Source organism: Dromiciops gliroides, chromosome 5 (assembly GCF_019393635.1).
Source record: "Dromiciops gliroides isolate mDroGli1 chromosome 5, mDroGli1.pri, whole genome shotgun sequence".
NCBI lineage: Eukaryota > Metazoa > Chordata > Mammalia > Microbiotheria > Microbiotheriidae > Dromiciops > Dromiciops gliroides.
The window spans coordinates 180,803,677-180,830,740 of NC_057865.1; the positions used below are offsets into that span (position 1 = coordinate 180,803,677).

Sequence of the window (27,064 nt, forward strand, 5' to 3'; positions counted from 1 at the left end):
CAAAAAAAATCTATTAAAAAAAAGAAAGAGATAGTCTCTGACTTGCTCAAGGAGCTTACATTATAGAAGGGGAAGACAATACATAAAGGGTAACTAGGAAAGGGAGTTTTGTTCTGGGGAAATGGAAAGTAGAGGGGGTAGACAGAGAGGAGCAAACATATAGTGAGATGACCTAGGCATTTTATTGGTTGAGCTGTGAAGCTGAAGTATGGTAGAAATAGTGGACAAAATACACAAGTTTGCACATACTCATTCAAATGATCAATAGTATATTAACTTTCCCAGGTACTGGAGCATGGTTTCTCAAAGACTTCACATATGAAAATCAAAGTCTCAGGTCTAACATGGGTGTGGGGTGTATGTGTGTGGGGAGGATATTATTGGTCTAGGTGGGGAAAAGGAGGCCAGCAACAGCAGGCAGATGATGAGATGGCCTGGGTGGATAACTGGATGGAATATAAAACTAAAGCTCTGGCTTGTGTCTCACTACCCTTGCAAACTGAGTCTGGTTCTATTCTTCCCATAGGCATTTTGTGTATTTGTGGGAGATTGTATCCCAGACTAAACTCTTCTTACTATACCACCTTAGTAAACACTGTTACTAAAAGCTTTTTAAGGGCACAGTGGATAAAGCACTGGCCCAGGATTCAGGAGGACCTGAATTCAAATGTGACTTCAGACACTTGACACTTACTAGCTGTGTGACCCTGGGGAAGTCACTTAACCCTCATTGCCCCACAAAAAAAAAAGCTAATTAAATCTACTGATTGATTGTTAATGGGAAGCACACTGGTAGAAGCTCAGGAATTACAATATTAGAAGTAGCCTCTCATAGCATTAGCCTAGAACCTAAGAATAAAAGTTACTCCTCTGTGATCTAATTTGCCAATGTGAATGTGAGCTTGGGGGAGAATTCCTAGAGAAGGTGTTATATTTTGATGGACCCACGATTTAATCTGCTCAGGATCTTTCTCCACTAGCATGGATACCAATTCCTAAACTTGTGTGAATTTAGTTCATACCTTTTAATAAGTTCTCCTTAGATAATTCATTCAATATAATGGGGATTTTTCTCTTGTCCTTTGTTTGCTCATTTATTTGGTTAATTATTAATTTATTCATCTATTCATTTATCTGTTTATTCATTCATCTGTCTGTTTATTGTGGTCCTATACCATGTTCTAGTTTTACTAATATTTCATAGCTGCAAGTACAGCATTTTGGGTTGTCCATTTATTATCCTTTACTTCCATTATAGGATGTCATGTATCCTTAGTGATGTCTTTCTGTTTTAACAAAGAAATAATCCAAAGGCCCTCATTTAATGATTTACCACTCTCCTTGGGGAGAATGTGCCAGAATACCGGATGACCTAAATATCATATAACAAAGGAATATGGACAGAGAATTGCACAGTAGGCTAAAACAAATTCAATTTTGGTACCTTTGAAAGATTAGGGAGAAGAGGTACTGGTGCATATCAAATTTGGGTGGGAAGTTCACATAGATATCCAAAGAATGATATCATATTAGAAGGGAACAGAGTTAGAAGATAATACTAAGCAATTACAGGGGCTATTATTTTTGGATTTCTGTTTAGTGTTTGCCCACAGAATGCCTCCTTCCTTATTAGAAATTCTGAGTATCCGTACACCCTATAATGTAGTTGGCAAAGGACAGTAATTATACTTCAGGAATCCCAAATTTTACAAACTTTAAAAATGGATCAATTCTATCACATTACAGGAGGCTTCTTCCATTGACAACATAGATTTTTATGACACACTCTCTTAGTGATAAAGGAATACAAGCTTGTTGAATGTGACTCTCATCTCTCCTCAGGCAGCTATGACACTTTTAATCCATTATGTAAATAAATGCTCCTCTTTCAGTAAGTATGGTAAACTAGATAATTCAGAGTACAAAAAACGTAAAGCATTTTCAATAGATCAAAAGAAACATTTATGATGGTCAAGGACTTTGCAAATGGACACAATGATATCATTCTTTTAATTCATTCTACCATTGGAGGGATTTTAAAAATTGTCCAGTTTGCAAGAAAAAAACACTGAGGTAGAGCTCTGAGCCAATGACACTTTGTTAAAGAGTCTATGGTCCCCCTTAATGAAATGGACCTCAGATCTTCCTTATGATCTGAGATGCCACCTTCCTCCAGGGCCTTAGTTTTATAGTACTTGTTAAATGGAAAATACAGGTGGACCCGGCCAAAAATAGAATCTGATTAGTGGATAGACCTTTCCCCTGAGCCTTCAGGAGGGTATACACAAAATACAGTATCCCATTGATTGACAAACAGGCTAGTGAACAGACCTTAACAGACCTCTCTTGACCTTCCAGGAGGTCCCACCAAAGGCAATGAGCAGGCTCATGGGGTTGGGCTGATGAGAGGTTGTCAAAACAGCTAGATGGGCTGATGGGCACATGATGAGAATCTCATCATCTACAATTAAGCTCTCTTGTGTTTGGACTTTGCACTAAACTTCCTCCATTAGAGTAGTATTGTGGTAAGTCTGCATCTCCCAGATGTATGTCTTGCTTAATATTGATTATCAGATGATCAAAGTTATTTCTGTTTTTGCATCTACTGAGGATTTTCAAAAATAATCTTAATACATTCATGGAAGAAGCACCACCTTCATTATGAAGCCTTTCCTGGTTTCCACCCCCATCCCCAACTGCTATTTCGCTCCTGCCAAAAAAACCTTTAAAATTAAAAAAAAAATTTTATCAAAGATATTGGAGGGGGCAGCTAGGTGGTGGAGTGGATAAAGCACCGGCCCTGGATTCAGGAGTACCTGAGTTCAAATCTGACCTCAGACACTTGACACTTACTAGCTGTGTGACCCTGGGCAAGTCACTTAACCCCCATTGCCCCGCAAAAAATAAACAAACAAACAAACAAACAAATAAATGAATAAATAAAAGATATTGGAAATGTTGCACTCGGACCTAAACCTCAAAATCCTGGGTATGTTTACAAAGAAGTAGAAATAGCACTAAAGAGAACAAATATGGAAAAAAAAACAGCCAGATCATTTCAAATGTTCATAAAAGAGATACGTTTGAGAGGCAACACAACTGTGAGAACATCAAGGGACAATACAAGGTATATGAAGTTATCTGTTATCCATATAACATATCTGAAGGAGGGGAAGATACCAAAGGTATGGAGAAAATTTCAGACATTATTAACACTGCAAAATACGATATTAGTAAGGGACAAGCAGACTTTCCAAATAAATATTCACCAGTGGACCACATTGTTTACATGTCATATTTATCTGAAACATGTACAGTAAATATTAAGATCCAATTGTTAACATTTGATTCAGCAAAACAAAATACATCCTTACATGCTCTTTTACAATAAGGTATATACCATATATACATCACAATATTTTATGATATTCAAGGACTCTCATAATAAACATAAAGTGAGGCATAAAACTGAGAGATGTGAGCTCACCAAATATATTATCTAATGTCATTGAGGAGATCTAGCATGGAGTTCAGGTTGAAGAGGGATTCCTTGTAAATGGTGAGACTGTCTAGATACTCATATTTGTGGAGAACATTATGTGGATTGCATTAAACCCCAGAATGTTGCAGATCCTCTTGGAAGAGATACAGAATGATTTGAATGAGTTTGTTCTATCCAAAGGAAAGACTGAACGGATGAAAAATACTGCTTAGACTTTAACTATTTCAAATGAACACCCTTTACAATGTGTCTATGACTATGCATGTACGTATGTATAGGTATACGTGTATGCATGTATGTACAACAAACACAATTGACTACAGCCTGACTGAAGCTGACCTGGTCTCCATTCCCAGGCCCCAGCTGACCAGCCCTCTGCTTATTTTGTAAATCTCTCAAACTCTACCCCCTCCCCCAGGATTTCCAAGCTTTCTCTATGAACTTTTACTTGTTATACAAAACAATTTACCTGTAAAAAGCTCCTAACCTTTCCCACCTGAAGCTTGGCCATTTCTTCTACCATAGTACCCTATATAAACCCTGTTTTCATCCCCCCTCCTTAGGCACCCCAGAACTTGCTATGTGGCACCCCTAGCTGAAGCTCACTTGCCCTGATTAAAGTTGTCAATTTTGCTACCTTGACAATTTTCTCTTGAATTCAGGTTGACATATACATATGTGTATGCATGTATGTATGCATGTATATATGCATGTATGCATGCACATGTTTTTGACTTATCAATATACTCACACCATTTTTAACATACTTTGCTTTCTGGTTCTAGTGGAACTTATATTTTTAGGAATGTTGAAGCAATGTCTACGTTATGGGCCTGGGGTGCCTCAGAAGTTTTCTGGGGTAAATCAAAGAATCTTCTCCTTGAGAAACTAAACCAAAGGACAGACACACCTAAAGAGAAAGGTGGCAGTGGATTGGGACTGAGTTAGCTCCTAGACCACCACCCTTTATTGCTGTCTCCCCCACCCTTGTAGGAAATAAGATTAGGTGTGGCTTCTGCCTTTGTGGCAAGAGGGGGAGAGAGATGGCTTGAGAGATCTGGAGCAGCCCCTTACCGAACTCCCCCCAGTCACCACCAGTGGGGGATGGTCCTCCCCCAATAAAGGAACTTTCCATAGTAAGATGATCACCTCATCATTGGACCACCATCAGTCCTCTATAAAAGTATCTGCCTGTCTCCTGCTTGAGGAGATAGGTATCTCAGAGAGCTACACCTCTGTGCCATGCCTTCTCCCCACAAGAAGTCCAAGTTTCTCTTGGTTTCCTTTACCTAGAACCTAAATAAACTATTATTTTATTCTAACTGGATTTGTGTGCAAGAGGGTGTAATTCTTTTTCTTTCTCTTTCTTTCTTTCTTTCTTTCTTTTGTGGGGCAATGAGAGTTAAGTGACTTGCCCAGGGTCACATAGCTAGTAAGTGTCAAGTGTCTGAGGCTGGATTTGAACTCAGGTCCTTCTGAATTCAAGGCCAGTGCTTTATCCATTGTGCCACTTAGCTGCCCCTGGGTGTAATTCTTTAAAGAATTCCTAAGAACCCCTACTTTAAACCCTCATCAATTCCCCCATAACAGTCTACACGAGCAAATTATAGCTCAAAAGAAAGATAATAATTTAGATAATTTGGCCCAGACTCTTGTATTTTGGAAAACATATGCTCTTCTTCCAAACCCAATTGTTTTTCTACACAGTTCATATTCTCTGACTAATTATTAAACTGTCTACTTTGCCTCTCGAATGCAGCTGCGTATGATGTTTATACAAATTGAATTTAGAACAAAACACTTTGGTCCTCTTGATTCACTGTGGTACAACTCTGTGGTAATGGCAAGTGATGGGGCCTGGTTTTAATGATGCTTAGCATTTGAAAGGGTTTCACATCCTATTTCAAGTAATAGACTGCTAAAACTACATACTGAACAGTGTCTAATGTCTGAAATAGCTAAAAACCATTGGAACATTAACATCTCAGAATTTCATTCATAGTTTTACTGCAAAGGATAAACATTTGTTGGCTCAATAAAACATTTTAATCTTAATTATACTATTAACATTCCAAAGTACTGATTGACTCTAGGCTGAGGGCATGAAATAAAAGATAGGTGAAATCTGAAATAGAGCAAAAACACAACTGCTAATGACAAGTCCTGAAGTAGTCCTGTAGTGTTTGCTCATTTAGATCAAAATTTTCCATTTTGGAATTTTTGCTGCATTTCAATTGCAGTTCCCCCTATTCCCCACCCCCACCCCAGGAAATCCTACTTAGCATTAAGTAGAGAATGAGATAGAGACATTGCTAAGACATTGACCACCATTTTTTCCTGTTTAATTTCTGTCAACTTGGATCCTAGTTATAGCAAAGATTAACCTGCCTCCGAGATGTCCTTGCAACAAGATGAAATCAGCCAGTCTATGTTTGCCTATGGCTTCAAGTAGTAGAGATGCTAACTTCAGAATTTCCTTCTCCAAAGAGTATATGATTGTTATGGGAATGCACTGGGACCCCAAGAAACCTAAAGATCCCAATCCCCCAAGGAATCCTTGAACTGTCCCAGGGGAGGGGCAGCTCTGCCTTCCACTACAGGAATGGGTGTTGCCAAGCAAGACACTGGTACACTGATTATGCAAGATATGGATGAGTGCTGTATATTTTACTGATGCCCTATTATTTCAAATCCCCTCCTGCTTGTTACATTTCCCTCCCAGTTCTTTGTAAAGCTCTCCCATTCCTTTTGTCTAGTAAAAATAAAAAAGACCAGTCTTCTCTTACTCCAGTGGGACAGTCACCAAGGTGATCAGTTCCCTGGTCATATTTCTCTCTCCTGAAAATAAATCTCTTTTTATTTTACAAGCTTTGTGAAGAGCCTCTAATTCTTTGGGCGAGATAGCCCCTGAACCAGGTCACAAGTCTCCCCCAAAGCATGATGACAATTTACATTTATGGATCATTTCAAGGTTTACAAAGTACTTTCCTCAGTACAAACCTGAGAGATAGGTAGGGCAATTATTACCATTACCAGCTTTAAAATGAGGTGATCGAGGTGAAGATTTGCCCAGTGTCATACATTTAAGTAAATGTTAGGTCTCTTGACTCCAGTTGGGTTTTTTTTGAGGGGGGGGGATAGATACTGGAGTGGTTTGTGTTTCCTTCTCCATTTCATTTTACAGTTGAGGAAACTGAAGCAAAGAGAGTAAAGTGATTGGCTCAGTCACATAGTTAATGGCTGGATTTGAACTCAGGTCTTTCTGACTCCAGGCCCAACATTCTATCCACCATGCCATCTAACTCTCCACATATATGTGAAAGTACATAAATATTTTACAAATTAAATCATACTAATTTTTTTGGGGAGGGGGGAGTACTAGCAGCCAGGGGAATCAGGAAAGGGGGAAAAAAGTAAATTTTGGAAATCCAAAAAAGAAATTGGGAAAGAGTGAAATATTCAATCATTTTAGCACTTCTATAAAGTTCTAAAACTTTATAGATCAGAGAACTAGAACAAATAGCAGAAAAGTAAAATGAGAAAGATTTTGAACAATAGAAGAAAAAGCTTCCCTAATAATTGGGTTGATACAAACCTGGAAAAGACTGCTTTGGTTGGTAATTTCTTTCCAGGTGAAGTATTAAAGAAAAAATGTTGGACAGAGGATTCTTTCCACTAGTGCCAGGATTCAATTTTTTCCTAAAGGTTCTTGTCAGAAAACTTTCTAGGAGTATCTGATACTGTTTCTCTTTTGTGTCATTGAAATATTGGAGGAAGCCTGTCTGTTCTAAATTATTGAGGAACTTAGCTGGGGTTTTAATATAGTGCTACTTTTAAATTAGATGCCATTGCACCAGTTTTTGGCATTAAACATTTATTAATCATATGAAATGTTAGTAAAGAGAGAGAGTACATGGCTCAGAATTAGAGTTCAGAAGCCCTTCATTACCTAGATAGAGAGGAGAGTGAGGGAGCATGCGTAGCTGCCTCCTTTAGCATCTCAACCCAAAAGAGAGAGGGAAGCATCTTGCAAACCAGAGGAGAGGCAGCCCTTACAAACTGTTCCAAACTAATTGGCTAGCATCATTCAACTAGATTTGAGGGTGGTTCATATCAAAATGAGCAGTACCTGCTGAAGTAAGTGTCTGGAGGACAGGCACTCCAGGGGAAAAGGCTTTCAAATAGGTGTGATTTTAATCTCTATTGCTTCTACTGAGTTAATCTGATTTCCATTTCTAAGGATTCTGGACTGGGTCTTGAGAAACCAGCCAGAGTTTTTGAGTGTGTGTGTGTGGGGGGGATGTCTCAGGGTCCCACCCCCCAAGTCCCATCATTAAAAATTATTTTCTTACACTTTCAAAAATATGAAATGAAATTCCTTTTGGATGAAGCAGTGAGTATGTGCGGCAGATAGCTTGGCAAAAAAAAAGGCAGGACTTTCATCAGAAGATGACTCTATTAGGGCTTCCCTGAGCAGGAAGGTATTTACCTATGAGTCTTGTGGTCATAGGTTTCGATTGTGTTTGCATCAGGTGGCTTCAGAGAAATGTGGGGAGGGAATTTCCTCTGACTGGACCTCCCTTAGATGGCCCAGAGGGCAAAGAGGAGCTTTAGCCTGGAGCTCTTCAAAAAGTTCATGAGATTTAACTCTGTGAATTTACTTCTCTAAGGCAAACAACCTCGACCTGGTATCTGGCAGCAGCCTGTGCATACATTTCTCTGAGTGTATCTACCTCTCTAGGAACCTGGGAATTTTGACTTTTTATTTGAACGTGGTTTAAAGGAAAATGCTACGAGGAAGATCACTATCTGTGACCTCCCTGGGTGGTCTTCCTCAGTGGGATGTGCAAGAACTTCCAATAGAGGATTTGCTATTATTTGAAGTTGCCTGGGAAGTAACCAATAAAGGTTTGTAGTACTTTTTTTTTTAACCACTTATGGTTTTGGAAACATATTAGAAATGATCAGAACAAGAATTAATTAATTGGTGGGCTATCAATAAAATACTCCAAAGAACTTTGACATTTTGTGGCAAGTTTAGTTATTTTGGTAGGTAATGAAAATTTAAGTAGGTGATTAAGTTTAATGGAGAGTTGAGTATCTTGGAACTAATCTGAAATGTGTACATTTCAAGTAGGTACAGAGGCCTAAATTATAAGCAGAAAATGAAAATGCCTAAGGTTTGGGGGATGTGTCTGTGTTTATTCTCGCCCTCCCAGAGGATTTCTTAGCCAAAAAACTAACTAAATGGTTTTACAGAGATTGCATCTAATGAGATAAAATTAGAATCTTGATCATTCCATTATTATCATTTATTTATTTATTTCTATTATTAATTATTGAATTGTGAATTGTTAAAATATTTCCTGATCATTTAAGATAAAAGTCTGTTCATTTAGGAAGGACCATGTCTTTAAATTCAAAAGACCAGCATTCCACTCCCTTCCTACCTATGTGACCATGGAGAATCATTTAGTCACTCAGGGCCTCTCTTTTGTCTTCTGTAAAATGAAAGGGTTGGAATTGATATTCTTTATGTTTCGTTTTAGCTTCAAATTCTATTATCCAAATGAAAGTGGCAGCTAATTACCATTCTCTTTGATCTACATAGGAAAATGTTGATACTTGCATTAATATGAAGAAACATATTGAGCAGATTGCATGAAGACCATTAAAAGAAAGGAAATAAGTGTGCTAAAGGAGTGATCTACTCATAACTACTGATACCGATTTCCTTTTGGCTTCCTAGAAAATGGGATTCATACTTTCTAATGATTTTGTCTTGTAGAGATATCATAAACAATTATCAATTTCTGGCTCCCTTAAAAAACTCTCTAAAAAGTCAATGAGAATATTGACAACAATATTCACAACAAAATTTCAGTTCTCTTCTGGATCATATTTCAAGAATGTGCAGTTGAGAAGGAAATATATTTCATAACATTTCAGAGACTGTTCTAAATCATTGATAGGTAAATGGCAATCAGAATTTGAGTAATTTGAAGATTTCTACATGGTTGAAAATAACAAAACACATGATTTCTATGGTCCCTTACAGTTGTAAGTTCCATGATTTTGTGATAAGATGGTAACCAATCACAATTACTACCAGATATAAATTCAAGTTCTATAGTCCTACAGTGCCTATTTAGGATTTTCATCTTCAAAGTGGCTTATAAATATTAATCCATCAAGGTTTCCATCAGTATAAATTTATAAATTAGTAAATTCTACTTATGGAAAGTACTGTGAATTCCTTTTAAGAGCATGAATTGTAATTGTCTAATTCGTATGGAGATAGATCTATGGATGGCATAGAGTTGTGGAAAACTGCAGATCTTTGAATAAGTTTTGTAATATATATTTAAACGCCACTTGCTCACATTTGAGAGGAAGTATAACATGATGGATAGAAAGTCAACATTGGAGTTAGGAAGATGTGATTCAAGTCCTGCCTTTAACACGTAAGAAAGTCACTTAAAATATTAGTGCCACAAGCAACTCTTTAAGACTATTTAGGTCACTAATGAGATGCTCATGATCATGGAGCAGGATGTTTTCACAGGTCTGGGTAAAAAAAAATAAAAGATATTAGGATCCTAAAATGCCTTCTTTGAAACCTTATGGTGTAAATAGTACAAAGATTATTTTCTCATCTTTAAAGAGGAGTAAACTGAGACTCAGAGAGATTGAGTGACTTGATTGATGCCATACAAATAGTGAAAGACAGAAATTGGACCTAGGCCTCTCCTGAGTCGAAATCTCAGTTTTTCTACCATGCAGGTTCTAACTCAGAGGTACCTAAACACTTTCTGCCCAAAGTCCATGTTTTCTCAGTCAATCTCTAGGGTACGTCAATCCCAGGCCCATGCAGTGTCTGTGTGTGTTGAGAGTGGAAAGGGAGGGGGATGTTGCGGGTATTGGGCAAGAGCTCAGGGTGGTGGGGAAGAAGTAGGAGGCTCTGCCATCTGGCACCAAAAGAAAGAGGTGATATGTATTTTTTTAGCATTAGCAATGAATCCGTGAGTAATTCCCTCACTGTCCCTTCCTCCCATGCCATTTCCACCTTTACTCAGGCTAAGCCAATTCTACCAACCATAACCCTCAAAACAGATAGCATATTACTTTTTGGAGATATCATTCAGTCAATCAGTTAAGAAACATTTTTATGCATGTATTATGTGCCAGGCACTGTGCTAAGCTGGGAATACAAAGAAAGGCAAAAGCACAATCCCTGCTCTCAAGGAGCTCACAGTCTAATGGATGAGACAACATAATAACAACTATGCACAAACAAGATATACTTTCCCGGCTTGGTGGATAGTCAGTGCAAAGGCTCAGTCAGCATCAGGGAATGGAGTGTTGTAGGTTGGGAAAAATAAAGGTAGCTAGATTGTTGAGTTTACAGAATAAAATGTAAGGGGAAAAACTGGGAAGAAAAGAAGGGGTCAGGTTGTGAAGGTTTTGTTTTGTTTGTTTGTTTGTTTTTAGTGAGGCAAGTGACTTGCCCAGGGTCACACAGCTAGTAAGTGTTAAGTGTCTGAGGCCAGATTTGAACTCAGGGCCAGTGCTCTATCCATTGCACCACCTAGCTGCCCCTGTGAAGGGTTTTTAATGCCAACCAGAACATTTTATATTTGATCCTGAAAGCAATAAGGATCCCCTGGAATTTAACAGGACCAGGGTTGGAGTGATCTCTATCCCTAAGACAAATTTCTCAACCTAAGCTTCAGTGGTCCTTCCCTAGTTACTGCTTTGACAAATCCCTTTCTTTATTATGTGTATGTGACCAACAGCATGCTTTTTAGGTGTTGAGCCATATTACAGATGATTCTGGGAAGTAAAAGCCATCTGGCCATTATGAAATATTCTTATTATTTACTAATAGGGAAAATCAGGATCACTCCATTAACTTATCACTTCTATGGATGGATATACTCATAAAGTTCTATGTTTTGTTTTGGAGGTCAGCTGGAGAAAATGGTCCTAAATTTTGGGGAAATTGATATTATACTTATAGTGATTGTTTTCTGTAACTCCAATCATTCCTCTCAACCACATCTGGCCATAATAGATGTGAAGGAGTTGGGACTATAGCCTGGGAGAGTGTTTGTTATAAGGGTTGCTTATCATACTTTCTTTTTTCAACCATAAAGAGGCATTCTCCTTCCTATTAATTTGCCAGGTACTTGGGTGGAGGGCAGGGGTGGTGGTGGCAGTGCAGGTTGGGAAGGCAATGTAAAGTATTATTCTTAAAGCAAACAAGATAAAGAATGAATCCTCATGATTAGTAGGGGAACTTGCTTAATAGAGATTTGTTTCATTCAGTCTTAAATGTTAGCCAACAAATGAGTTCATTTGAATTAGAAAGAATGAAATATTAAACTTAAAATTAAGGAAACCATTATAAACTTTTTTAAAAAACAGTTGGTGGCATCTATACTGTAATCCAGACCAAGGCAAAAACAACTGCAGATGAATGGGGAGAAAATTATTGTCTGATTGGCCCATACTTCGAGCACAATATGAAGACTCAAGTGGAAGAGTGTGAGCCTCCAAACCCTGCAATTAAAAAAGCAGTGGATGCAATGAATTTGCATGGATGTCAGGTACTGTGCTTCCCTTAGAAACTAAAAAAAAAACAAAGAAAACATGCAGTTTATTTAGTATTATTTTGAGGTCAGTTGGGACATGAAGTCCCAACGTCAAAAGCCCTTTCCCCTATTCAATATTAGATTAGTAAAGATAATTTAGTAAAAACAAATTTTAAGGCAGTGAGTAAAGTTATATCCCCTCTTCTAGAAGAAAAAATAAATTAACCCCTGCCACCATGTAAGTTAGGTTAATTTTTCTCTAAAAGGTATTGAAACTATCCTTCAGATTTAACTGGCTTGAAGGATTAAAATCTCAGGCTGTTCATAGCACTTCTGATGCTATGAAAACAAACATAAGGAGCTCCAACTTGTCAGTTGGTGAAAGACTGTGGACAACTCAGGCAAGAGAGTTCAGCTGAATCACCTTAAGGTGTTCTCTGAGCCATCCTTCTTGCATATCTTTCTCCCACTATGGCTAAATAAATGTCCGTTTGTTAGCTGTGGAATGAACTATGAGTCATTTTGTGCCATTTTGTTTCAATATCAAATCTGAACTACCACAGAATTGGCCTGAGACAGGCCCAGATGGAACCCCTATGAAGGTCTACTTAGTCATACTGATGAGCTACCTTTTTTGACCTCTAGAAATGAAATTGCAATAGATAGGAGACTGAACTAAGACTCAATTTCTGTATTGTGTTATTTCTAAAACTCCTAGTAAGCTTAAGCTGCAGAATAGTCCTTTGGGAAAGATGGTAATGCTGATTTTAAAAATATGATTTATAATTATGGAAGTCTGAAAGGTTAAATTCTGAGCAAACAAAAGGAACTATTCTATGCTCTTGATATTTTTCTTCATGTTCTTCAATGATTTATGAGCATATCATTGGAAGCGACAGGAACAAAGATTTCCTGAGTACAAAGCATTCTAGGCATCCTAGCTGAAGATCTAGGACAAATATTGCCCTTTATCTTCTTTTATACAATGAAGCAAATGTGAAATGCCAGTATAGACAATGTATTATAGGACTTCAGAGAAAGGAGAGACCACTGTAGCCTATGGGGATGGGGGTGGGGGTGAGGCAGCCATGTGAAAGTTGGGAAAGGAATAAGGGAGAAAGGTTCTGAAAGACTCCAGAGAGGTGATAAGACTTAAGCAGAATCTGGAGGGGGGAAAAACACACAATAGGATTTAGATATGTCAGAGGAGAAGGGATGTCATTCTAGATAGCTCTAAATACATATGAGTAATATGTGCTTTGGGATGCTCAGGGGGAAATGAGCATTTATCTAATTTAATGCATGGATAGAACTTAGATAATATAGATGACAGCTCATTAAATGGTCTTTTTCAAATAGGTATTTCAATCAGGTATAATATATGATATGATCACTACAGCTTTCTATTCAAGTTAGAAAATAATTTTCTACTCAGCAAAAGTTATATTCATTCACTAATCACAAGGTTTTTTTTATTTATATAATGAACAGGTTCATTTTGGAAGATGGCTCATAGAAGGGAGCCCTTTCGTGGTGCTGTTTGACATAGGATATTCTGCTTGGAATTTGGACAGATGGAAAGGAGACCTCTGGGAAGCATGCAACATAGGAATCCCTTACCTTGACCGGGAAGCTAATGATATGCTGATATTTGGGTCATTAACTGCCTGGTTCTTAAAGGAGGTACCACTTCCAGATAGTGATATTTTAGAGGTGTAATGAAGCTTCTTTCATTTTCAAGCACAGTAGATTAGTACACAAGAATGATTTCACAAGAGGCATATGGTATGAGAGGAAGCTGGCAGTAGTAGAAAGAATATTGAGTTAGTGGTCAGGGGACATGGTTTCTAGTCTCAGCTCTACCACTGACTCATGACATTACTCTGCATAAATAATGATTTTTCTACAGCTCTCATTTATAAAATGAAGGGTTTGAATTAAATTTCATCTAAGATCCCTCAGTAAACTGAAATTCTCTTCTTTTTAGGTTGAGCAAATTAAATGATTAAGCAATTATTGGCTGACCTAAGACCTTTACAAAGGAATCTGAGAAAATAATTTTAACTGGTGTAAATACTATTTTCTGGAACACAGCCAGAAATAGAAATACCATGCAGCTATATCTCTGTTCTAACCTTTCTCCTGATTTTAGAAAACTATAGATATGCAAACTAAACTTGCATTTTAAATCCTTTCTATGAGCCCTACCTGCTCATGGGTGTGGTTAAAAAAACCCACCCTCTATGTCATTGCTTTACAGATATAAAAGTCAGACTATGCAGTCAAGGAGAAACAGATGTGTAAATCTGGTAATCATCCGTGTAAGTTATCAGAGAGGCAATAAGGATTAGTGAACTGAGAACTGACCTTGGAATCAGGAAGACCAGAGACCCACTTCTATTACTACAAAGGGGAGCCTGACCAAATGACTTGAACTTTCAATGCCCCAGGCAACTCTCCAACACACTAAGTTACAGATAGATTGTCCATTTGGAAAGAACCACCACACCAAGGAACATGACACCAATGAAATTACAAGTGTGGAAAAAACCACCAGCAACAAAATATCAAAACTATTGTCTTAAATTATCAAAAGAAGTCTATACATTTAATATTTATTTTATTTTTAATTTCTGAAAGTAGGTTCAATAAGATTTTAAAAAATATTCATGGTACTCAGTGATAATGATGATATTGACATAATGTACTGAAATCTGAGTTATATTTTTAAGTACAAAGCTTTAATGTCTTATTCAATAATTTTGCTAATTTTTCATTCAGAACTATAGTAGCAAATGTTTAAAATTTCAGATTGAATGCTATATAATATATAATTCAGCAATGACTCATCAACAGCAACGAAGAGGACACACTGAAGTAGGGAGACTTGAGGCAGGTAGACCAACCAAAAGGCCATTCCAACAATACAGATGTGAGATGATGGTGGTCTTTACCAGAGTCTTGGCTACATGAGTGGAGAAAAGGGGAAGTATACAAAGGATGTTACAGAGGTAGGAACAACAGGATTTTGCAATGGATTGGATACATGAAGTGAGTGAGAGTGAGGAGTCAAGGATGACACCAAAGTTGTGAGTCTGGAAGACTATGAGAATAATGGTACTTACAACAGTAATAAGGAAAATAGGAAGAGGGAAAGGCACGGGAGAAAAGGTAATGGATTCAGTTTTGGACACTGAGTTTAAGATGTCTACAAGCTGTCCAGTTTGAAGTGTATAGTTGGCAGTTGGAGATTCAAGACTGTAAGTAAGGAGAGAGGTTAGGGCTGGATAAATAGACCTCAATCATCTGTAGAGATAATTGAATCCATGGGAACTGAGGAGCTCATCAAGAAGAGAAGGGGGGGGCAACTAGGTGGTGCAGTGGATAAAGCATCAGCCCTGGATTCCGGAGGACCCAACTTCAAATCCAGCCTCAGCTGTGTGACCTTGGGCAAGTCACTTAACCCTCATTGCCCAACCAAAAAAGAAGAAGAAGAAGAAGAAGAGAATAGGACTGAGGCAGGCTGTGGAGTATACCAAAGATTAACAGACATGACTTGGATGAAAGATCCAGCAAAGGAGATTTAAAAGAAGCAAATGTACAGGTAGGAGAACTAGGAAAGAGCAGTGTAATGAAAACCAAAAGAGAAGAGAGCATTAACAGCATCGATTCCCAATGTCACCAGCTGCAGAGAGGTAAAAATTGATGAGTACTGAAAAATGGTAATTAGATTTGGCAATTATGAGATTATTAGTAATTTCGTAGAGAAGATTTTTTCAGCTAAATTGTGAGGTAAAAAACAGACTGAAGAGAGTTTAGAAGAGAGTGAAAGGAGAGGAACCAGAAGTACTGATTGTAGATGGTATTCTCAAGTTTAGCCATGAAAGGGAGGAGAGGTATTGGGCAATAACTATGGGGAATATTCAGAACCAGTAAGGGTGTTCTTAAGAATGGGGAAAGCATGAGTATACTTTTAAACATTAGGACAGCAGCCATTAGACAGGGAAACATTGATGATTCATGAGAAAATGGGGATGATGGGAGGGAACATTCCATAGGAAAAAAGATACCATCAAATGGGATCAACAGTGCATTATAGGGGTATGCCTTGGTAAGGAGAGGTGCCACCTCTTCATGTGAGAACAAGGGTAAAAGAGAAGACAGAAGGAGAAATCATCTGAGTCAGGTGAGATGAGGGAGAAAACGGATCTCCAAGAAAACAGTCTCAAATTTTTTCAGTTAAGTGTGAGGCAAGATCTTCAGCTGAGAGAAGGTTGGTGAGAGGTGGTACAAGAGACTTGAGTATGGATGAAAAAAACATTTGGAATAGTCATTTTGATAACCGGGATAATGGGAGGTTTGAAAAGATTGCCTTGGGGCAGCTAGGTAGTGCAGTGGATAAAGCGCTGGCCCTGGATTCAGGAGGACCTGAGTTCAAATCCAGCCTCAGACACATTTCCTAGCTGTGTGACCCTGGGCAAGTCACTTAACCCTCATTGCCCCCCCCCCCAAAAAAAAGATAGCAAAGGGAAGAAACTGAAGGTTGATTATGAGTTAGACTAGAAAAGAATGGAGGCATTGTAGGTCATTGTGAGAATAAAGAACAGAGTTATGGGTTACAAGGTAAAGAGAGAAGAAATAAAATTATAAAAGATTCTAATTAGATAAAGGAATTTTATAATTTGTGAACATAAATGTGGAAAACTGGTAGGTATTAAGTATATAACCATCTGTGTGTGTGACTGAGGTGGAGTGGAGAGTATATTATTGTTTATTCTTCCTTCTCTAACCATGACATTGGAGTTATGTCATGACTTGCACTGAATAGGACTTAAGTGAGGGAGGGCTGTGCAAGGTCACCAACTTCATTCTCCCCTCAAGAGCCATCTGGGTCCAGTGACAAGATATAGATCAGGATGACTGGAGATGGCCCTGGATGTTTAAGGCAATTGGGGTTAAATGACTTGCCCAGGGTCATACAGCTAGTATGTGTCTGAGGTGAGATTTGAAATCAGATTCTTTTGACTCCTGGGTCAGTGCTCTATCCACTGTACCACCTACCTGCCCAATAGGGTATACTATACTTGTCATGTGAAATGAATAGATTGAGGGATTCAGATTTTAGAGGTTTTGAGGGAGTATCAATATGTATGCTAAAGATCCGTAGTATGAGGGCAGAATTTGGAGTAGAGAAAAAGAATGTGATCCGGGGACAAAACCCATTGAGAAAGAAGAGAGTGTAACCTGGGAATCAGTCTTGATTGGATCATAAATTTGTATTCAATGAACCACAAAGGGGGAGAGGTTACTGAGATGTAGTGACAGTAGTTAGTGTAAGTGTACTGACTCTAAGTGTAATAACTGTAAGCATCAGTGGGAAGCAAAAAGTTTTCTGACTCTCTCACCACAACCAGTGAGTCTGGGAGTATGAGTGAAAGTGCAACTGGTAATTGGAGAAGGTGAGAGCCAGGTGAGGCTGAGGCTATCAATGGCTGCTTTCCTCTGTAACCTTCACCAATCAACCAATTAATCAATCAGCAAGCATGGATTAAGCACCTACTAGGAGCAAAGCACTGTTAGGAGCTAAAGAATTTTAAAAATCCTTCAGTTCGGGCTCATCCTCCCTTGAAAGTCATCAGTTAATTTAATGAATATGGGGAAACCTGACATCAAAGACAAGACAGCAAAGTAACTCTCTGAACTTAATAATGTAGCTTTAGCTAATCTTGTTACTGGTGAGTCAAGGTCACTGGTTTGGGGAACTACAAGGGGCCTTTGCCCCTTTATTTCCTTTCCTGAAGTATCTATTTACTTCTACCCAATTATGTCAGAAGGGGAAGTGGAAATAATGCTTCATTCAGAGCTATCAGTTTGGGCTTAATGACTTATTGCTTCTGTAATCTTAAACTTAATCGCTTTAGATCTCGTTTTTCTCATCTGTAAAAATTTCTTACAGCCCTAAGTCTGATTCTTTGACCATACATGCCACTGAGGTGAACAGCCCCATTACCATGAGATTTATAAAACATTAGAGCTGAAAAGAACCTTAAAGACTTAAATCCTACCTTCTTACTTTACAAATGAGGTAACTGAAGCTCAAAAAAGGTTAAGGGAATCACCCAAGGTAAAAAAAGATCACTAATTTTACTAGAATTAATTACTAGATAATAATTACTAGAACCTAGGACTCCTGGTTTTCCATTTCATTATGATATTCTTTCCATTGTGTACTCCCATCATCTTTTTAAATTTAATTATATATATGTATGTATATATATGCATGCATATATGTATATGTGTGTATATGTATATGTATGTATATATGTGTATATATGTGTGTGTGTGTGTGTGTGTGTGTATATATATATATATATATATATATATATATATATATATATATATATATATATATATATATATATATATATATATATATATATATATATATATTGGTGAGGCAATAGGGGTTAAGTGACTTGACCAGGATCACACAGCTAGTAAGTGTTAAGTGTCTGAGGTTGGATTTGAATTCAGGTCCTCCTGACTCCAGGGCTGGTGGTCTATCCACTTCGCCACCTAGCTGTCCCTACTCCCATCACCTTAACTGTTGATCACTGTGGGAAGACCAATATCTTAAAATATACCAGCCAAACAAACCTTCCCAACCCTCTCCCAACACAGGTTAATATTCAACCAAACTCTCCCTCCATTAAGTTCCACTATAAAAATGGAAGAAGGGGTGGATATTGGTGAAACAGCCTGATCTAATGGAGTTAGAAGACCTAGATTTGTTATTAATTGTGTGCTCTTCCTATTGCTACTACTGCTATTGCTTACACTAGGCTAGGAGTTTTACAATTATTATTTCATTTGATCTTCACAACCCTGGGAGGTATTTGTTATTATACCCATTTTAGAGATGAAGAAACTGAGGCATATATATAGAGGTTAAGTGACTTGCTCAGTGTCACAGAGTTAGTAAGTGTTGGAAGCCAAATGTGAACTCAGGTTTTCCTGACCACTGCTCTATCCACTGCACCATCTAATCTCTTTTCTTCAATGTTATTATTTGTAAAATAAAGAATAATAAATACATACAAAATAGATTTTTGTGTGAATAAAATTATATAAACCTATAGATGTGAAAATATTTGGAGATTTAAAATTTAAGTGTTTTTCTTTTCTTCCTATGTTAGGTGACTGACAATGTGGATGGTAAACATGTTATTGTTCACTTTCATGAGTGGCAGGCAGGAACTGGACTAATTCTTTCTCGAGCCAGGAAACTTCCTATTGCCACAATATTTACAACCCATGCGACACTGCTTGGGAGGTACCTCTGTGCAGCAAACATTGATTTCTACAACCACCTTGATAAGGTAAAATGATCCTCTCTTGTTCCCTCTTTTCCCTTCTTCCAACTCTTCCCCCATTCTTTTTGATTCTTAGTGATAAATGATCAGAATGATTGATTCTGACTTTTCAGAGGCTACACTGCAGAACTCACCTTTTTAAACAATCAGTGTTCATAACCATGCTCCTCATGGAAAATCATACATATAGTAAATGGTACAGGAAACATAGCAGAGTTGTAAGAAGAAAACATCATTATGGGCCATCTGACCTAAATCATATGAAATATTTAGAAGGTTTGGGGATGAATTCTGGATAACATCTATTATGGTATATCCTCAGCTTCTTCCACTTTTGGTAATGTGATGGATATCATTGTCCCATCAGTGTAGAGAATGTTACAGAATGCTCTCAGCTTCTCACTTTTCTTTAATAATGTTATAGTTAATATAAGCATCAATGGGGGCAGATGAGTGGTGCAATGGATAAAGTGCTCACCTTGGAGTCAGGAAAACTCCTCTTCCTAAGTTCAAACCTGGTCTTAGACACTTAATAGCTGTTTGACCCTGGGCAATTCACTTAACACTGCTTGCCTCAGTTTCCTCACCTATAAAATGAGTTGGAGAAATGGCAAACCACTCCAGTATCCCCAAATGATTTGGGAATATAGCGTATACAATAGCTGGTGGAAGTTGGGGGGGAGGGCTTCTCTATTCCTCCAATCATGATGATATTACCTTTATCCACACCCAGGGCATCAAAGAGATTCTAGGTACTTGCCCCTTTGTATGAGCTCTCTATCTTCCCAACCCTAAATAAATAAGTGGCTGGTACTTCATAGGATGGGGGTCAGTATTTACTCTTTTCTTGTAGACCTTTTGGGGAGTAAATATGATATGTAGGTAATAGGAGGGAGGAAATACTGAAACCTGGGCTATAATTCAAGGCGGGTATATCATATAAGCCTCTCTCTTTCTTTTTTTTTGTTTTGTTTTGTTTTGTTTTTAGTGAGGCAATTGGGGTTAAGTGACTTGCCCAGGGTCACACAGCTAATAAAGTGTCAATTGTCTGAGGCTGGATTTGAACCCAGGTACTCCTGACTCCAGGGCCTGTGCTCTATCCACTGTGCCACCTAGCTGCCCCTAAGCCTCTCTTTAGAACATGAACCCAACACCATTTCCATTACAATTCTATTTAGAATCCTTTCATTTTACTTGACCAGTAGGATAGTTTCTCTTTCTGCATATTTATTTAGTTCTTTGGAGTAACAATCTATGTGGTTATAATTTCAAATCTTCTGACACACAGATTTTCTCACTTGTCAAATAAGGAAGTTATAATGGATGAACTTCTAGGTCCCTTCTAGTTCTAATAGTCTATGATTCTATGAAATAGAACACAGGTGTGTTTTGGGGTTGGGTGGATGTGAGCATGTTCAGATGATGAGAATGGAAAGTGGTACTTTCATTTCAAAGATATTCATCATGCAGGAAAATTCATACCAACAAAACTTAGCATTCATAAAGCAATCACTGACAGCTTCCCTGGATAAAATGGTCAACAAGACCCAAAGGTCAGATGATAAACATAAGGTATTCATTTAAAATATGCTCATTAAGGAACTTGATAGGCAGCAAGGTCTTCAGATAATTATCTAGTTGCTTTCTAGAAGGTGATTGTTAAGGTCAAACCAGTGATCTGTGACAAGCCTAGTAGGCATATTCAGATATCAGATATCTGAAGGGTACAGAACATTTTTTTCTTTTAAAACCATTCATAGTATGATAAATAATAAAAATAAATACTCATTCAGAGTATACTTTGGGCCTACTTAATTGTTTCCCCTTCAGAAACACTTTTCCCAATGTAGATGCAGTAGAGGACATTTGTATTGTAGTTTTATTCTTTTGGGAAAAGGAAATAAACTTATATACTTACTTATTTCACATTACTTATTTTATATTAGTATTATTATTTGTTATAGAATAAAAATAGTATAATGCAAAAAGTTCCTAAAATGATATTAAATTCTATTTTAGGTGACTGATTGAAGACTATCAAATGATATATATTGATATTTTTTTAAAAAATTCATGGTGCTAAGTGGTTTATAGTTTGTTTTCCCTTTGTAGGAACCTAAACTAGCCCCAACACCCCAGTTATGTTGAGTAGGAAGGCAAACTAAGGTATTATAATAGGTAAATACAAGAAAAATATTCAACTTTTACATGGATAGTACAAAGATAAATAAAAATAAAAATATTAAATCCATAAAAACAATTCACAGCTAAAGCAAAAAGAGAAATAGAATTAAAAATAAAAATAGAAATTTCACCAAAAAAATAAGGCATTAACATGATCTTATCTCCCACTTGTCTGATTAACCAGACTAAATTACTTAGGGGGTTGAAGAAATTCATTTGAAAATTTAAAGGGACAGACACATGAAAATAGGGGAAAATAGGAGAAACATTTTATCCAACTTCTTTTGCAGTGAAGATCAGAAGATTGCGGGGTTCAGCACCCCACTTCATGGTTGCCAACTGTGATGAGTAAAACTAAATGTGTGAGGGGCAGCTAGGTGGCACAGAGGATAGAGCACTGGCCCTGGATTCAGGAGGACCTGAATTCAAATCCAGCCTCAGACACTTAATACTTACCAGCTGTGTGACCCTGGGCAAGTCCCTTAACCCCAATTGCGTAACCCAAATAAACCAAACCAAACCAAAAAAAACCTAAATGTGTTGTTGCCTTATTCCTGTTCCTAGTTTAGGGAAAACTAGGTAGGGTTTACTTATAAATTAGAAGATTTATCGCTAGTTTTGGGGCATTAAGCATGTAATAAAGAGTAAAGAGAGAACACATGGAGTTCAGAAAGTTCAGAAACCTGTCTACCTTAGAGGAGAGATAAGAGTTTGGTCTGACCTGGTTCTTTTCCCAAGTCTCCTAACACCAAACCTGTTCAAGAGACCCAAACTGTATGTGTCCAAGCTCCTTCCTGTGTCACTGGAAGAGGCAGTCCTTACATACTGATTCAAGCTAATTGGCTATTATCACCCAAATCCATTGGTTCACTGGACTTGAGGGTGGTCTCGAACTGAGGTGAGCTGAGAACATTACCCTCTTCAGAGTCAGGCAGGTGTGGCTTCAATTAAATTAACATTAAGTGGCTTAATCACCAAAGTCAATCACTCTCAGTCAATCTAATCAGTCCAAATCAATCTGGGGCTTTTTTTGGACATTGGCAAAAATCCCATTATTTCTTACAGAAGCAGGAATGAATTTTATGGTATTTAAGAGGTAATTGAAACTGATTAAAATTTTTAATTTGCCTCTTCCTGGGAATATTGACATCAACTTACAAGTTTCCTAAAAGTCTATCATCTAAGAGAACATTGTCAGTTTGTGGTGAATTTGTGTTTTTTCCCCAATTTTTAAAACATTTTAATTTAAAATTTTGAGTAGCAAATTCTATCCCTTCCTCCCTCTCTCCCCTCCCCCTACCTGAGATGGTAAGCAATCCGATATAGGTTATCCATGTGCAATTATATTCCATTTTCCATATTAGTTATTTTGTTTAATATTAGTTTCATAATTTCAAAATTAGTCATTTTGTACAAAAAGACTCAAATAAAAGAAAAGAAAGAAAGGAAGTGAAAAATAGTATGCTTCAGTCTGTTTTTTGTTTTGTTTTGTTTTGTTTTTTGTTTCAACTTCCAATTCTTAGTCACCACAAAAAGAGTTGCTATAAAAATTTTTGTATAAATAGGTCCTTTCCCCGGTTTTTTTGCCTGTCTTTGGGATATAGACCTAGCAGTGGCATTGCTGGATGAAAGGATATGCACAGTTTTAAGCCCTTTGGCATAGTTCTAAATTGCTCTCCAGAATGGTTGAATCCATTCATAACCCACCCCACCCTCCAACTGTGGATTAGTGTCCTAGTTTTCCCACATCCCTTCCAACATCCAACATTTTCCATTTTTGTCATATTAGTCATTCTGATAGGACTGAATTTGTACTCCAGAGTTGTTTTAATTTACATTTCTCTTATCAATAGTGATTTAGAGCATTTTTTCTTATAATATAGCTTTGATTTCTTTGTTTGAAAACTGCCTGTTCATTTTCTTTGGCCATTTACCAATTGGGGAATGATTTGTATTTTTACAAATTTGATTCAGTTCTCTATACATTTGAGAAATGAGGCCTTTATCAGGGATACTTCACACTTGTAAAATTGCTAAGACAAAGGGAAGGCATTTCTTCACTTTTATCCCCCCCAACAATTTATTCATCTGTATATCCAACCTTCCAATCATGATGACATAGGAATATCTCTATCGCAAGAAACATCCTCACATTTCCTTTTGCTTCATGGTCCATTGTTTTGAATATACATGGAGTAAATTAATTCCCAGATTAAAAGGCAGGGGTTGTGCTGTTTCAAAGTAAGGAGAGATAGAAGATCCTTAAACAACACTACTCTTAATTTTGTCTTTCTACTTCCAATGAAGCCTCATGATACTTATACCCAAATAGAGGGCAATACCTTGGGCAGTCAGGTGGTGCAGGAGATAGAGCACCAGGCTTGGAGTCAGAGAGATCTGAGTTCAAATCTGGTCTCAGATACTTGCTAGCTATATGAACTGGGGCAGGTAACTTAACCCCTATTTGCCTCAATTCCTTATCTGTAAATTGGTGGCACCCTGGAGAAGGAAATGGCAAACTACTCCACTATCATTGCCAAGAAAACCCAATGGGCAAAGTCCATGGGCTCATGTAAGAGTTGAACATGACTGAATAACAACAGAGCCACAGCTTTCTTCAGTAAGTCAATAAACACTTATTAAGTACCTATTATATGCCAAGCATTGTGCCAAGCACTATGAGGATCCAAAGAAAAGCAAAAAACAGTTCCATCAATTGAGAAGTTTATAGTCTAACGGGGAAAGGCTATACATAAAAAGAAGCTGAAAAGTAGGGGGAGGGGGAGACAGATACAATTCTTCAAGAACAGTTCTGAAAAGACTATGACTTCTTCATAGTGTCATAGATTCTCAGATTTGGAAAGGACCTCATAGGGCATCTAGTTCACCCCAAACCTGAGCACTGATTCCTTCTACAATGAACTAAACAAGTGGTCATGCAATCTTTGTTTGAAGACTACAAGTAAGGAGGAAATTTTTCCTTGGCATCAAAACTAATATGCTACCTTTTGGCAACATAGGATCATAGATTTAAAGCTGAAAGGGAAGTTAGAAGTCATTCAGTTCATTCCAGTCCCATACTCTTTTTATAGATCAGGAAATTGGGTCCCAGAGAAGTTAAATGAATTACCCAGCATCACACAACTTTTTTTTGTTGTTTTGGTTTTTTTGGTTTTTGGTGAGGCAATTGGGGTTAAGTGACTTGCCCAGGGTCACACAGTTAGTAAGTGTTAAGTGTCTGAAGTCAGATTTGAACTCAGGTCCTCCCAAATCCAGGGCTAGTGCTCTATCCACTGTGGCACCTAGCTGCCCCCCATCATACCACTCTTAAGTTTCAATCTCCCTTGTTAAATCACAGTACTTAACTGTTTCATGGAATGTTAGCCCCACTACAAGAGCAGTAACTCATATATCACTGTTCTAAATGTGTTTTAAAAATCATTTATATAATGACTGCCCTGCAAGAAGAGTATCCCAGTGCAGAGTAAGGAAGGAGAAGGGCAAAACTTGTATGGCCTATGTTGATAGGTAACCTCACCCTTATTGGTAGGGTTGAGAGTAGAGACAGATTGTTGATTGCTATTTATAAAGTTTTTAAAAAAATATTATGTATCTGCTTTTGAAACATTCTCATAAACCACTTACATGGTAAAGAATTGTGATTCATGACATATCAGCCCAAGAGCAATACCTCATTGTAAGCAACAGCTCCTACCCAGCACGCTAGTATGTACTAATGAATTAAGTGGCAGGTTGACATTCCACCTGCATGTCCCAGTGAACCAAGTACATTAGAAACTCTATTCACTGACTCACTGAGTCACTAAGGGGCAGATATTTATCCATCAACCAAACAAGAGGGCACTTTCATTCATTCTGATGGAGCTTCAATTATGAATCTTGGCACCGGGAGCTAATAAAGTTAAAGGAAATGGAGAGAAATGGGGAAAAACCTCAGAGAGACCATGAGGTTGTCCTGTCCCATGGTGGAGAGAGAAAGATGTGCTAGGGTGTTCCTTGTTGGTAGAGGTCCTGTGGTACTACTGCTGTGAAAGGGAACTGAGGGAGGGAAAAGGCTGGGCAAGGCCAGGGAAAGCTCCCCTGAAAGAACTCCAATACCTCACTTTAACCTGCATATTTAGGCATTTTCTGAGGTGACCAATTCTAGGTTTTCTGGTCAAATGGAGTCATACTGAGGCCTGAGCTCCTAGAAGCAGGAGGAGGAACAGGTGTCCTAGAGCCATATGAGTGAGGGATTAGAGATGGTCTCCTTACATAGTGCAGAGCTGGAGGAGAACATAAAGTATGAGGATGGCCTTTCAGACATTGGTGCCCTGGACCAAAGTCCTCCTTGTCCACCCTAGTTACCTCACTCCTAGTTATGGCTCTGAATGGAGGAACGATCAGAGTCAGTCCACTGCTATACATTTTTTCATCTACAAAACTAGCATAATTTTATATTTTTCCCATTTTCCTGATTGGTTTTGTCCCCACCTCTGATTTACTAGGTAGAGGGAATTCCAAGGTAGAAAATCCATATTATGTATGTGTATGCAGATATGTATGTATATATGTATGTACACACACATATACTACACAGTCATACACATATGTATACACATATGTGAATGGATATGCAAAAATGCACATATACATACATGTATATTCTATATACACACATATATATCCCATTACCAAGAAGCTTATGCATATATATGTGCGTGTGTGCATGTGTGTGTCTGTATAAAAATGGGTGTGTAACTCATCGTCTCGATGCCCCAGATTTTGAGAATTTAAGTGCCATTTCCTCCACTCCACCTGCCCTTAAAAACTTGGGGGATTACAAAACTGAAATGAGAGTAGGCCCAATCTGTCCATTAAAGTCCAAGAACACACTAGAAATGTCAGTTTCTTATTACAGATGAGACAAGAACCTTTTCTCATACTCTCCAAAAATGTCACTGAGCTCCGGACCCAGTTGAAAATCTATAGAACAGCTGCAATATATAGAAAGCATTACTTTATTTTTTTGTTTTTTTGTGGGGTTTTTTTTAGTGATGCAGTTGGGGTTAAGTGACTTGCCCAGAGTCACACAGCTAGTAAGTATTAAATGTCTGAGGCCAGATTTGAATTCAGGTACTCCTGACTCCAGGGCCCGTGCTCTATCCACTGCGCCACCTAGCTGCCCTGAAAGCATTACTTTAAATGATCATTTTTAACAACTGAATAGTGATTGACATTTTGCAAAGTACTTTCATATGGTATTTCCTTTGGTCCTCGCAACAAACTCTTCCAGGTAGGTAGAGTAGGGGACACTATTTGCACTTTAAAGACAGATTCTTAGTTCCTGATATGCCAAGTGATCTTCAGCAAGAAATTTGACCTTTCTCATCCTTTATTTCCTTATCCAT

At 37.8% G+C, this 27,064-nt stretch overlaps 1 protein-coding gene across 1 annotated transcript in view; it reads left to right on the forward strand.

Annotated features, from left to right (window-relative positions):
* Nucleotides 1-8,072: 8,072 nt before the first annotated feature.
* The window catches only part of GYS2 (glycogen synthase 2), a 64,171-nt gene continuing 45,179 nt past the window's right edge, over nucleotides 8,073-27,064 (forward strand). The window contains exons 1-4 of the mRNA XM_043967516.1: nucleotides 8,073-8,410; nucleotides 11,930-12,111; nucleotides 13,588-13,779; nucleotides 19,293-19,475. Of these exons, the coding sequence (XP_043823451.1) occupies nucleotides 8,290-8,410; nucleotides 11,930-12,111; nucleotides 13,588-13,779; nucleotides 19,293-19,475 (678 nt within the window). The 5' untranslated portion in view covers nucleotides 8,073-8,289. The remainder of the gene's footprint in view (nucleotides 8,411-11,929; nucleotides 12,112-13,587; nucleotides 13,780-19,292; nucleotides 19,476-27,064) is intronic.